This window comes from Mytilus edulis, chromosome 9, assembly GCF_963676685.1.
Source record: "Mytilus edulis chromosome 9, xbMytEdul2.2, whole genome shotgun sequence".
NCBI lineage: Eukaryota > Metazoa > Mollusca > Bivalvia > Mytilida > Mytilidae > Mytilus > Mytilus edulis.
In genome coordinates, this window is record NC_092352.1 from 43,326,075 (window position 1) to 43,341,592 (window position 15,518).

Genomic DNA, 15,518 nt, shown 5'->3' on the forward strand with positions numbered 1-15,518 from the left:
ACTCATCAGTAACGCTCGATTTAAATTAAAGTATGAAACGCCAAACAAAGTACGGAGTCGAAGAGCATTTAGAATCAAATATTCCTAAAAGTTTTGCCAAATACAAATTCATGCAGATCTAGAAATATGGACGAGAATTAATTACTCTTATTTCAGTCTAATATTTTTATGAATATGAAGCAGATATACAATTTTCATTTCATTTTTTTAATATCATACACTTAGACCCATTAGATTTACATCAATAATTGAGGGAAAACACCCTTACAGTGCTGTTTAATCTATATAAGGGTTCCTGGCTCCAATCCATCACCATCACCATATTTTACAGTAGGCCATATGCTACAGGAAGTTTTGTTGTTATTGTGTTCTACGCATGCGTGTACTTTTTCCTATTAAGGGATGATTCGCACAAATGGTGCCATTAAAGGCTAAAGGTTATCTTTTCGTACAATGCTAGATACAATCTTAATAGCGTTTATCAAATTTATTTTACATTTTCTGTACAAAACACAGTTATAACTGGAAAAAAGTGTGACACAAAAGAACCGGAAGTCAAACATTTGTTGTCACTAGATACATGCGGTCTGGCAAAAGTTCAAAAGAAGTATGAATGGTGTAATTAGCATTTACAGTTTTAATCATGTTGCAACTGGATTAAACAGTTGTTGATTGTAAAACACTTGATCTGACAACCGATAAAAGCTTTTTCATTTATTCCCGGAAGTTAAATTATTGTTTATTTAAATTAAAAATATTAATAATCATGTTATTTTTTGGACATAAAAAATTCACGTGTTTCAATCTATTTTTACTTACAAATATACGACGATAAATAACTACATTATCTCGGATTACTTTTGACAAACGTGCGATTAGCTGGATTAAAATGTTCTGTTGAAGTTGTTAAGAAACAAATATGAAGAACAGTGAATTACAAGGAGTTCGATATGTTTATACTCAAAAATAATAAGATCATCATGAAGCAGACGACAACTTTCATTTTGAGATATTATTGATAGACTTTATATTGTAGGATAGTATTTTAAAAGTTTGACAGTGAGAGTGAAAGTAGACCAGCTGTTTACACATAAATTTATTTCAATTTGAAGTGAAAATGTTTTATATGTTTTTGTGAATATTGGCATAGATAAACAATGTGGAGAAATTAGTGGTATATAACCAATTGGAGCAAGAATAGCCTATAAATATTTAAATTAAAAGGTAGGTTTATTATTAATCCGTCAAAGACAATTATTATAGCAATCAGTGAGAATTATTGTTATAAAGAATTAATGTTTTAAAACAAGCTATCAACTTTTAATTATTTAAATGTGTTTTCATGAATTACACTACCATATAGATAAGTTTATTAAACTTTAATACCCTTAATATTAACAGAGACATATAAATCTCTTATTCAAATAATATGATATAAAAGTAGGAAGGACAAACCCAGGGCAAATGGAATCAATGGGCAAACAAACTCAGGGTGAATATACCCAAGGCGACCATGTAATCAGGGCAAACAGACTCAATACCGGTTTACATGATCCAGGAATTCTTTACATCCGCATTGTACAGGTATATCAGTATATGTTATTTTTGTACATGTACTGCATTGTGCACAACTTTGCATGAATACTCAAATAATAATGTCAACAAACGGAAGAAATCACATGCCAACAGTTATTACATGAACATGTGAATTTCTGTAGACTTTAAAAATATTGAGCTTGAGTTACATGTATCATAGTTATCAGTCAGATGTATTTTCTTCTAAGGAACAGAGGTGGTTTTAAAGAGTAAAGGCCATATTAGTAATGCTTTCTTATTCATCTGTCCCATGTTCATTTTAAAAATAGTTTGATAAATTATATACTACAAGTACATTTCTTAGTTGCATTAATGTTAAAATCCACACGTTTGCGCCCAATACACTTTCGCACCCTACTCGTTCGCACCTCACACGTTTGCACCCAAGGTCCATTCGCTCCCTTCACGACAGCATCCAATTTTAAATCAAATGTCATTTGAATAATTAGAAAATCATGATTGTAACAGTTTTAAATTGCTTTTATGTAAATACTTCATGTACATGTATTTAGCTTGGTATGAGTAAAACATTAAAGTTTTTAAATGAAAACCACAAAAGATTTTAACTGCTTGGCTCCTTTGATCTGAAACAATGAAACAAAAAATTATAGCAATATACATTTGTACTAACCAAAACATGATTAAAACTTATTCAACACAAAAAAAAATCGTTGTCAGAAACTCACTTAATTTTGGAACAGTGAAATAAAGTTATTTAGCAGTACACTAACCAAAGGACACCAAAACATGATTAAGATTTACATGTATTCAACACAAACAGAAAAAACGTTGACAGAATCTCACTTTATATTAGAAACAATGATATTCTTTTTTCAACAATACACTATCCAAAACATGATTAAGATTTATTCAACGCAATGGCAACAAATATACTGATAGGAATACACTTGCCAACATTTGATTACAAAGTTATTACACACAAAACCAATAAAAAATGGGCGAGAACGTGTAGGGTGCGAACGGACTTTGAGTGCGAATGTGTATGATGCGAAAGTGAAAGGGGGCGAAAGTGATTGGGGTACCAAATGGGCGCGAACGGACCCAGATTCATTGTATTTGGAGACACTCAGTCTATTGGATTGATGGACAGTTGTCTCATTGGCAATCGAACCACATCTTATTATATATTTAAAAAAACAACAAATACAGCTGTGTCATTATATTGCTTTCGGCCATTAAATCATTCAGCTTTATTTCGTTTAGATCATACACCAGTCATGCCAGTCTAGAATTGGTTGTTTTGGTTCATTATTTTTTTTTCTTAACTGTTCTATCAGAGTCGTTTTTTTTTTTCTTTAAAAGAAAGTGTGCATTTTATTGTTATGCACCAAAAATTTAAGAACATTAACATCATTTGGCAAGAGTATTAATGGTATTTACCGTTATTCGTCATGAAGGTACATTTGTGTACCCCCATTAAAACCCTCATTCATTGTCATCACATTTTTGAACTGTTTACATTTGCAAAATAAGACAATCCTAACAACCACATCTAAATTATTAATTCTTGAATTTGGGATATCAATGCTTTTTTATTATGAACACATGTACAATGATGTGCATCTGTCAAGTTAATTTTACAGTCATGACAGTCACCAGAAAGTAGTAACTGTAAGGTTTTGTTAATTTAAAACTAGACATTGATGGACGATTTATTTAACTACATTTATAATAATTATCAGAAGAGTTGTCAGTGGTACATGAGTCTCCACTACAAATGTAAGTACTCAGGGTAGTTCTTACATATTTTTGTCATCTTAACATCAAAGAAATATATAAATAAACAACTCTCTTCATGTCTACTTGATGAGTAAAGAAAGATTATTTTTTCATGCAAAGTAAATGTGAATTCACTTTGGGTGTTGTTTGCATAACTTTACTAACTTGCAACCTTTAATCTACAAATGTAGAAAATGTAAAAATGTACATGTACTTGTATGAGAAAATATTAGAATTAAACCCACTAAACTTCAAAATAAATTAAAAGGGTTCTTTTGATTTTGTATGAATATCTTTATTTTAACAGACTCTGACATGTCTGAATAGATTTCTAAAATTTTGCCAAATTCTGTATGAAACCTGCATCTTCTTTTATAAAAGTGCAAGTCTCATTGAAATTTGAATCATGCAATATATAATTTATGGATTCAAGATATAATACATACTGATACCTCAGGGTCTATATGGTACATGCACCTCAGTTTAAATGTTTCGTCTTTGAAAAGCGTGTGTAATGAGAATCAGCAAATTTTATTGAAATATTCCATCTGAAGTAAAAAAATTTAAAAAAATTGTACATTGGCTGTACATTGGCAAATAGGGATAAAAATATGGTTACTTTTGTTTTGGTCAAAATTGCTGTAAAACCCCAGTCAAAGTGGGGAGTTTGTTTGTACAACGATGTTGCAAGGGTGGTTCTAACCATTTTTAAAAGGGACATTCCATCTAAACTTCTCAATTCAAAAGCATCAATCGTGAAAAAAAAGTGTTTCTAACCCTATGACCCTCCCCTCTTTTGGATCTGCCACTGTGTTGGTTAATGAAGATTTCAATTTTATGCCTCCTGTTTGGAGAATGCATACAATAATCAATCCATGGAGGGGAGGGTAAAGAGAAATATAGTCTCAACATACACCTCTTTTTAATAAGGTTGATAGGACTGTCTGTTTTCCCCCCTTATTGGAACAATCTCACTCTCACTCACTCATCTGTATTGATTGAACTATTGTCACATAGAAAAGTGCTTAGATTATTAAATACAAATTTATATAGTATATAACATCCTAATAAATCATTAGCAATTTTATGAAATTTACAGCTGCAATTAATATTGTTGATGTCTCGGCAGGGGAGAACTGCCTTTATTATCTGTATATTGAGTTCTAAGGACATTTTTGTAAAGAAATAAATTGCTTTATAAGCATGAAAATGAAAGATAAAGTGCATTTAAAGATTGAGAGATGAATTTGATTAATAAATTCTAAAACTGGTCCACACTTCCAAACTTAATCTTCAACTTATTTTTAGGGCTTAAAAAAAGAGAAAATAATAAGATAATGAAAATATAGAAAAATAATGAAACATTATATTTTATCTGGGATCAATAAATAGGTAGTTTTCATTTTCAATAACATTTTACTTATAGAACATAAAAATAGATTTTGCAAAGAATATAATGATACATGTATAATATGCTACAGATATTAAGCATTAATGAAAATCCAAATTTAAGAGCCTTTCACAAGATATTGAAATGTTTAACTGGACATGTACATTTTTACATTACAATCCTACAGGTACATGTAGGTATGGAATTATACAAATATATGCTTATTTAAGGGATATCAAGATTCATATAAATGCATCTAAGAAAGTATTTCTGGAGTACAATGTAATTCATACATTGTATATACATATACCAGTCAACATTGTATGTTCTGATAACCAAAAGCTGATATCATCAGAGTTTTTACTACTTAAATTCTTAATGTTTTTTGTAATGTCTTTTCTGAGTAGTAATAAATTGCCATCATTTTCCTTACTAGTACATGTATGTATATTAAACAAAGCCACTGCTAAATATTGACCCCATTATACTGTAAAGATGGTACAAATGACTACATAACATAGTGTTTTTGATTTACACTAAAGGTACTCCATAAATGTTAAAACAAATGTGAGATTTATTAACTTATATGTGGGGTTTAGATTTTATCCTATGTCAGTTTAAACATTGAAATGCATAAACACAAAGATAATCCATAAAATCTATATGCAATCAATAGGTATTTAAAAGAAACTTTAGTTTAAGCCGTTTTAAACCCCATGCCAGCAATTTTTGAATACTTAAGACGATATACAAATGATATATATAATGGGTTTAATTTAGTCATTCTTTTCTGGTCAAATTACTGTTCATCAGTCTTTTTTATTTCATCATTTTATATAATCAGACACCATAAGATAAAGTTTTATCAATCTTACCAAATTTAATCCATTCTTGACCAAAATGATCTGTCAGTTTTAAAACCTTAATTTTAGATTTGGTGTTAAATATTGAACAAATTATGTTGTTTTAACAGTTTACTATGTTAACCTCAAGGTTTAACTGTTGTATATTTATCATATCAAATTATAAAAAAATATGATGGTGTGAATACTTGAAGATCATGTATGAATCCAAGTTGAAAAGTTGCATAAAACTCTTAAAGATGTATACTGATATACATTTTTTGTAATTTGTTACAGTCAAATTGTCTAAAAACTACTTTATGTAGTTGCCTAATGAGTAATGCATTTGCTTATGTTTGCTAAAAACAACATACTTTGAGCATGTTGTGGTGTTGTGAAATGATACCTTAGATTCATAGTAATTCATGGATTTTATCAATTTTTTTCAAGATTTTAAGAAAGCCTATAAATCAACAAATTTTCAAAATTAATGTTGAGATCTAAAATTGTGTGTTACTTATAAAAAGCTTTTTTTTTTGGTTTGACATTACATATTTTCTAATGTAGCTACAGTGTACATGTAGTTTAGTTTTGATTGAGCAGTGACCTTACACAATCTTATCAAACAGAAGTTCCTCACTTGATTAAATCGTTCTTCAAAAATCAAATGTAATTACAAATGAATTTTCTGCTGTCTCATATCCATTTCATGTTGAATGGTGGATTTTGGTCTTGTTGGCAAATATACATATATAGTCATTTTTGTACCTTTATAGCTTGCTGTTCAGTGTGAGCCAAGGCTCTATATATGTAGAAGACCTTACTTTGACCTTTAATGGTTAACTTTTACAAATAGTGACTTGGATGGAGAGTTGATTCATTGGCACTCATACCACATCTTATATCTATATATACTGCAGCTGTCCTATTTGAGCAGTCAAATTGCATTGACAATGCGTTTCCGTAGAGTTTTATTTATGACGTCAATAAAACATACAGGTTCGCGAAAATTTTACGTCGTCCGCTCCAAATTAAAAAATGATGGTTTTTACCCTAAATACTTCATTTAGAACACTTATAAGAGTTGCAGTATACATGTATATAAAGAATAACCATACATTGTCTCGAAATATCAATCGGTTATTTGTACTTGGCTCGAAACAGGTAGAAATGCTCGGCACAGCCTCGCTTTCTACCTGTTTCTAAGCCTTGTACAAATAACATTGATATTTCGAGACAATGTATGGCTATTCTATATATATACATGTACACATGATACAATAAATGAATATGTCCATTGGACACAAATGAAGCTGCCTGTATTTATATATATATATGGCAAATTCAGCAATAAATAAATGTTGCCATTTATAAAGGGACATAATTAACATTTGAGCTGTGTTCGGTGATAAAAGATTTGTGTATCAGTTTCTTGACATCTGGTTGAGCATGTTGAGGCAAACAAAAGTTTGCTTACAGAAGCAAATTTTAAAATGTACAGACTGGCAACATGATGCCCCCCCCCCCCCTTTTTTGTAGAGGCATTAACAAAATAATGTTCTTTCTTGGATCCTGAATCAAATTGATTAAATCATTATCATGATGATGTTAAAAAGTTAATAGTGTACTGAATATATGGCATTGTATATTCTACATGTAGCATCAAATTTTCATGATATAGCTGGACCATAATGGTTTAATTAAAATAACAATTTGGTGTTTTCCACCAAAAAATATAAATTAATTAGAAGCTACAAATGTATTGTTATACATAAAAAGTTATAAAAGTTTTTGTAAAATACTACAAATTTAATGTATTTTTGAAGTTGTTTATAACTTAAAGTCTTTATATCATGTAATGATGAGCCATCATGAGGCAGGCAGGTTATGGGTTCACTAAAAAAACAATGACCAAAAAAAGATCTTGCATTAATTTCAAATTCTATGAAGATGATAAATTTATGTAACACAGCATCTGTAATATCCACTGAAGAAATTCCTGTATTGGGACTGGCATATAAGAATGCTCAACTATTTCATGTATTTTGAATCCCCACATACATATTTGCACAATTTGTCATCTGATTTGTAAAATTTCTCAAATCTACAGAAATGTTCTAACAGTAAGAAAAAAATGGCACTGCATTTTTCTTTCATTTCTTTTTCAGGCATTAAAAGCCAGGACATTATTATAGTCCACTATGGAGAAGTATGAAAACTTGGGATTAGTTGGTGAAGGGAGCTATGGAATGGTATTAAAATGTCGACATAAAGAAACTGGACAGCTAGTAGCTATTAAAAAGTTTTTAGAAAGTGAAGATGATAAAATGGTGAAGAAGATTGCTCTTCGAGAAGTCAGAATGTTAAAGGTATTAAAGTTAATAATATTACCAATGTTATTGCACAAAATGTGCATTTGACAATTAATGTCGCTTTAGTGATGCTCAAGGCCAAAACATTTTAAAAATCTTATGCCAAGTTGTCACTATCAAAGTTCCCTTGGTAAAATTTTTCTTGATCAGGTTAATTTGGTTTAAGTCATCTGTAGTCATTATCAAATTTGTTTATGAACAACTTTGTGCAAGAAAAAATTGCACTGTGATTAAATAATTCCTATCCAAGGCCATTTAAGTTTAAAGGAAATATTGGATGAGAACCTTTCCATTTTTCAAGCCAGTCAAAGATTTTTTTTATCAACTTTTTCTTTGACAACCACTAAAAAACAACCATCAAAACCTTGACCAAGAAAACTTGTACAAGAAAACTTTGGTAGTAACAATGACCATTAAGACTAAACATAAATGTTAAAGAGCTGATAAAATCAGAAATGACCAAATTATATCCAAAACCAGTGAATCCTTCCTGTACATGAGGGTCATTGAGGGAGATACAATAATGATTTTGGAATTTAAAAAGTTAAAAAATTTCATAACTTTTTCTACAATTCTTTTAATCAACAGTAAAATCATACCCGTAGCCAGGGGGGGTTCGGGGGGTTCGGACGAACCCCCCCTTGAAAACAAATAAGCACTGTTAAAGTCAATGTTCTGTTCGAATTGTGACTGTTAAAGTCGAGTTTTTGAGTCAAACGAACCCCCCTTTTGAAATTCCTGGCTACGGGCCTGAAAATACTTATTTTTTTGCCTCACCTACGGACGTTTTCTTTTTTGGTCTGTGTGTCTGTTTGTTCAGTTGTCTATTTGTTCGTTTGTCTGTCTGTCCAACCTCAGATTAAAGTTTTTGATGAAGTTGAACTTAATGTCCAATCAACTAGAAACTTTTTACACATGTATCCTATGATATGATCTTTCCAATTTAAATGCGAAATTGGAGTTTTGATCCCAATTTCACAGTCCACTGAACATAGAAAATTATACTGGAGTGAGGTATTCATGTACTATGGACACATACTTGTTTGTTCAATCAAAATGTCCTTGTTGAAAATTATTTATAGATTGTAAGATGATCATTTTGAAAGCTTTTAATATTGTATTTCTGTTATTGTAAGTTTTGAAGTAGGATGCTTTAAGCGATAATGGTCAAATATGTTTTATTTACAGCTAAAAATTACTTAAATGAATTTCGACCACCTGTGTTACTTGATCTGCTCTTTTCATCAGTATACACAATAAAATAAGCATTCAAACCAATTAGTGTAAGCAAACAAACTGTCATCATTTTCGGGATTAAAATTTGTTGAATAAACAAGTTTATTTTGTTTCTTTTGTCATATATAGATTTTGCATTAATTCAAATTTTTAAATGATTTTTGAAGTTCATGACACCAGATGTCCCAATTTTATTGTTTGAATATCACATGGCAATAAGTATACATTTGCATTAGACCATTTAACTATTGTTTCTCACGTAAAATTGTTTTACCCCACTTTAAGCTTTACATAATCTATCAATATTGTCTGAATTACGATTGATTTTGTCATAATCAGCATACAAATTGAAATACAAATGGATGGGACAAAAATATTATTAAAGAAAATAAAGAATGTTCATAATGCTAACAAATGTACAAATAGGTAGTATTAGGCCAGCAAGTAAAAAATATACATTTAAAATAAAACACTTGTTGACTTAATCTGCCTAGACTATTATAAAATTGAGAATGGAAATGGGGAATGTGTCAAAGAGACAACAACCCGACCAAATAAAAAACAACAGCAGAGGGACACCAACAGGTCTTCAATGTAGCGAGAAATTCCCGCACCCGGAGGCGTCCCTCAGCTGGCCCCTAAACAAATATATACTAGTCCAGTGATAATGAACGCCATACTAATTTCCAAATTGTACACAAGAAACTAAAATTAAAATAATACAAGACTAACAAAGGCCAGAGGCTCCTGACTTGTATACATACATTCAAGAAAACAAAACCCAGTACAATTTACATTTCATTATTTGAATTTGGTCTTTAATGTAGAGCCTTGGTGTTTTATAAAGTATATGATATAAAATTCTTAAATGCACATGTCATAATTAGATTCTGACTGAATGTTGATGTCAAAGATGACTATCAGCCATCCTAGCATAGTTTAGAGGTCCAGTCTTCACTTTTTGTCACAGGCCCATCATCCAAGGCTTGTAAAATATTAATCAAGTCTGTATAGGAAGTGTTCAACTTCAGCTCAAAAGAATCTATACAAAATTTTAGGAAAATCTGCATCAGCGCTGTGACTGTAAAACCTTATTGCCAAGATTGGGGTAAAATTCATTCGCCTTTTCCAATTTTTATGCCCTATTTATACCATCATCCTGGATGGCCTTTATTATAACAAGGCCTAACGTACCTATTGGATTTATTGTTGACTTGTTCTAGTCCTGAACATACATAAAATATTTGCCACTGGATGTTACGCAACCAACAATCCATCAATCAGTAGTTAAACTACCAAGACCACTCAACCACCAAGGCCCTTTCTGTAAAAGATAGTTGGCTGAAATTCTTGGTATAGACACATGGTTATACATGTAAATAGGTTTTTGAATTAGGTTCTTTGGGACTAAAAGTTTGGTTAAAACAATTGACTAAGTTTTAGATACAGAATTTGATAAACAAAATTTAAGTAATTTAAGTGTAAGGATCATCAGCATGTTTTGGAAAATCTTATTTTTTATTCACCCTGTTTGTTTGTTAAAAGCAACAGATAACCACTGAATTACGTTTTAAAGTACATGACTGGTGCATGTTTATGGTGATTATATAGTGTGAAACAATAAACTAAAAGTTAAACAATAAGAACGCAATATGATCACAACGGTAGATAACATGATAATGGAGAATATTCTTTTTGTATTGTTTCAAAGGTGTTTGAAAGGTGTGACTTCTTAAGGTTATAATTTGTATCGATATATTCAATTATTGTTTACAAGTCTATAACTTTACAGTGTTCTAAGGAAATGTATTGCAGACAGTTTTTACATTCAGTCTGAGCTGTTGAAATATGAATAGAGCAATAAATGTAAGACAGCTGAGCAACCAAACAATTTAACAGAACTTAAATAGTCTATTATATAGCGGAATTAATCTTTATACTTATTTTATAATTATAAAAAAATTTCACCCGGTTTGGTGAGGAAATAAGGTGTGTTTTAGGCCTTATAGTCAGACTTTGTAACGCAGCAATCCCTCAAAATACCACATATATAATCAGAATTAGATTGAATGTTAAATATATTGTTTGTTGACGTTTATAGTTCCTTTCCTTGCAAATGAAATGAAAATAAAACCTTATAAATGTGTGTGTCTGAAGTGCTTTTTTGTACTTGAGACAGAATACAAAAAATGTCAGGAATCAGACTGCATGTTTGTTGATCATTACAGTTCCTTTCTTTGCATAGGAATTGGAAGTTACTAATCTTTTTTAATTTTGTGTCTCCAAAGCACTTTTCTGTATAAATTTACCAGTAGCACTCACACCTAACGACTGGCTTACTTAATAGGCTGTGTTTAATTACTCCTTGATTGCAGTTACTACCACAAACAAACAGAAAGTTTTTGAAATAGTGAAAGCTGAAGTGACACCATTTAAAATAAGCGTTTAATGTTTTGTGTGAAATTATGCCATGTAAAAATTCATTAAAAGGTATATAATCAGTTTGAATTGTACCTGCATTTTTAAATGTGCTTTTAAATGCTTTATTCTCAAGTCAAAGGATATTCTATAAAGATCATTTAATATTCATAGACCATTTTTTATTAATAATCTAATATCTACAATATAATCAAGACAGTATTAAAAGCGGGTTAGTTAATTCTTTGTTCGTATTCATACTTAACTTGATCCTATAATCGTAGCACATTTACACTTGGAATTTAAATCAATGCTTTAGTATGCCTTTGGTTATGTATTGAAATTTATTAAAATCCATCTATTGATATACGTAAATAATTTTTGAATTGTATTTAACTTCTTATTTATTTGAGCATTTAAGATTGCTCATCTAAATCAATTGTCTATTGTTATATAAATGTATTAATAGGCACACTTGAGGAATTGCGCTTAACGACTGTTTTATCGTGTGTTGCATGTACTGAAGATCACAGTATTATGATATCAATGGTTGATTTAATAAGTGTATTTACATATTGTTTTATTATAAACAACTTAAAAATTGGTTGAATTATGAATAGCTTAGAACAGTCAAACACACATTATACTGTAATGTTATATACCAAATTTTTTGGTTTCAAAAGAGGAGCATACTGGTTTGCCCTTGTCCATTCATCTGTCTATCTGTCCATTACACATCATCTGTCTGTCTGTCTGTTACACATTTCTTTCTTTTTTGAATTGGAGGAGTAGTTTTTAGGCCCAAATCAGATGTTTCCTTTTATTGTCATGCAGCTTCTTTAAAAATAAATGTCTTCAAATTTTTTTTAAAGACATATTATATACTGTTGAGTTATGAAATTAGCAACTTATTCCAGATGGTGGTCCCAAGGATACTTCATTTATGGATACTCGGGCATGTACTTCTACAAGACTGTATGCCCAGTAATACAATTGCTACATTCTACATTCTGAAATACCCAAACATTGAAATTTAAGCATCTTGTTAAGTCAGTGTTTTTCATATAACAGGCTATTACTTTAATTATGGAATTTGCATAATTTCTTGTGCTTGAAATTTTTAAATAAATTCCATGTTTATTTGGTATTATAATTTTTTGAGCGGTGCATAACACTTCCCATACAAAGTATTTTGTATAGATAGTGTTGTGCGCAGCACAGTACATTCCATTGAAAATGTACTATTTTCTTCGTAATAGAAAGTGTTGTGGGCATCACAGAACATTGAAGTACAAAATAAAGATGGAATTTATTAAAAATTTCAAGCTTAGAAACTATGCAAATTCCATAATTAAAAATATTTCCAAGTTTAAATAATAGCCTGTTATATCAATAATCTTTGTTAGATCTATACAAGATACAAGATTGAAAGTTATTGTTGAACTTTTTTTTCAAAACTTATTACAAAACAGAGATGAAGTTATTAGGTACATATAGACTAGCATTATCAAATTGCATTCCAGTGCTATGATTACTTCTCATCTGTAAAGATAACAGACTGTTCCCCTGTTAACTGTAATAGAATCTGGTATTTGTAGTTATTACATAATATACACTTATTATGCGACCATTTAAGTAGTGTTAACAAACAAAAATCATTAGGACTGTAACTAGAATACGTAGATATGTATTACTGTAGAATTCTAATGAGTTAATTTGATATGTATGCATGCTTTAGATTATATAAGTTAAGACATGAAACTATGGACTGAAATTTAAGAACAAATGTTTTTGTTTTTTATCCTACTTTTTAAAGAAGATAGTTTAACCTATATCCCCCATGAAGAATTTGAATTACAGGTTTATACTCTTCACAAACCTGATGTTTGAAGATTTTTAAGAGAGAAAAGTTTTATGCAAATTAAATTCATTTTCATTTTAGTAATAGGAAACTTAAGAACTATCTTTAATCTTTCAATTTGATGCATTACCTATACTTAAAAAGTAGACCATAAAAGGTTAAGGTACCTTTTAGGCTGGTACCACCCGATTTTAATACCCCTGAGCAGTATATCATATAATTTATCTATTTTGGCAAAAATGTACAAATACCTCTATGCATGAGAGACGTCTATCTTCTAGATGGGAAGTTTGGATGTCTTTTAGGCCAAAGTGGTATCAGAAAAACCCAACAATATCAATTTTTGTTAAAATGGCACTGCAAAACTTAAAGCACTCACAGAGTTGCAGCCAGTGAAGCATGGTATAAGACAACTATTGAGTCAGAATGAATTGTAAAAGTTTGACTTAAGTAGAAGGCAAACAAGTCTTTTCCTTAGAGCTAATTTCCTAATGCACGTAGATTAGGACTTTGGTTGGCCTGCTTGCTTTGTTTGTACAAACATTGAATTTGGTTATTTGGTTATGTATTAATGTCCATTAAAATCTAAATAAGATACTGGTTTAATTATGCTTAGTTATATTGATTGCAGATGTCAATCTTAATAACAATGCTTGAGCTAATGTTTATACAAACAAAGCAAGCAAGTCAACCAAAGTATTAATCTACATGCATTAGAAAATGGCTCTAATCAGAATAGTTTTTCCCCCTTCTTAATCTGAAGTTGGTTGTCACTGGTTGCATGAACAATTGACTAATGTAGCAATGTTGTGAGAGTTGTAATCTGAAATAAGAACTTTTCATAAGATTTGTTTGCATCCATGCTATGGTGGTCTCGATTTATTGCAAAACCATTTCATCCAGAGTTTGATAAAAATAAATTACATGTTTTGCATTTTTTCTTTCCAGCAACTACGACATGACCACCTAGTCAATTTAATAGAAGTGTTCCGTAGAAAGAAAAGACTTTATTTAGTTTTTGAATTTGTTGATCATACTGTGTTAGATGAACTAGAAAAATGTCCAAATGGATTAGATGAAAACACTGTTCGTAGAATATTGTGGCAAGTCTTAAAAGGAGTAGAATTTTGTCATGTACATAATGTAAGTTTAACAATATGAATGTTAGATATAAGTTAAAAGTTGTGGTACAAGTGCCAATGAGACAACTCTCCTTTCAAGTCGACACGTATACAAAGTTAACAATTATAGGTCAAAGTATGGCCCTCAACACAGAGCTCAGACCCATAAACAAGCCACAAATGTCCCCAAAACTACATTTTAAACAGGAAAACCATCAATCTAAAGCATGGACTTTTATTCAATGACAGACAATTGAAGAAGAAATGACTGAAATGTAATAATTATATACGAGTTTTATGCCATTTAAGCTTGATTCAACTGCAATTATTTGAGATATCCTTAAGAAATAATTGATGTATGGTTAAAATATTAGGCTTTTAATATTAAAACATCAAAATATCACAGACATTCTGTTAAATGTACATGTGCAGTCAGGGAAAAAAACCTAGATCTTGATGTGTTTCATTTCTGTTTTTGTTTGCTTTGAAACTCTACCGAAAAAGCTCTTATAACCAAAATCAAAATTTCGCTATCATACTTTCATTTGAGAACTTAAGCTTTTAATTATTTTGAAGTGTGATTCTTTGTAAATTAAAGTTGTTTGTTTGAACCAACAAATGAACTGCAGCACAGTTTTAATAATACTTATAACAATATTTATTAAACATTTATTATTTGGAAACTTTATACAGGTAGACAAACAATAAATATGGTAATCTTAATTAATATCTTCACAAATAGTTGTTATAAAAACATTTTAAATCCTTGGTAAGGTGATTTTGTCACATCTGCATGCTTTTGGCAAGGAAGTAGATTAAAGGACTGGAGCTTTGTAAATTTTGTTAATCCATTACCTCCAGTTTTATTAACCTTTTAGGTTATTTTTTTTGTTAACCTTTTAGGAAATTTATACATGTAGTAGATGGTTTTGTTTAAGTTTG

General features: G+C 30.3%; 1 protein-coding gene across 20 annotated transcripts in view; it reads left to right on the forward strand.

The window, feature by feature from the left end:
- The first annotated feature begins 485 nt into the window (after positions 1–485).
- Positions 486–15,518, forward strand: part of LOC139488436 (cyclin-dependent kinase-like 4) — a 38,428-nt gene continuing 23,395 nt past the window's right edge. For 18 of the 20 annotated variants that reach the window (XM_071274012.1, XM_071274016.1, XM_071274011.1 and 15 more), the window contains exons 1-3: positions 619–1,224; positions 7,737–7,937; positions 14,404–14,598. In XM_071274012.1, the coding sequence (XP_071130113.1) occupies positions 7,770–7,937; positions 14,404–14,598 (363 nt within the window). In that variant the 5' untranslated portion in view covers positions 619–1,224; positions 7,737–7,769. Of the gene's footprint in view, positions 1,225–7,736; positions 7,938–14,403; positions 14,599–15,518 lie in introns of all 20 variants that reach the window. The other 2 variants (XM_071274030.1, XM_071274009.1) reach the window with 2 other exon arrangements.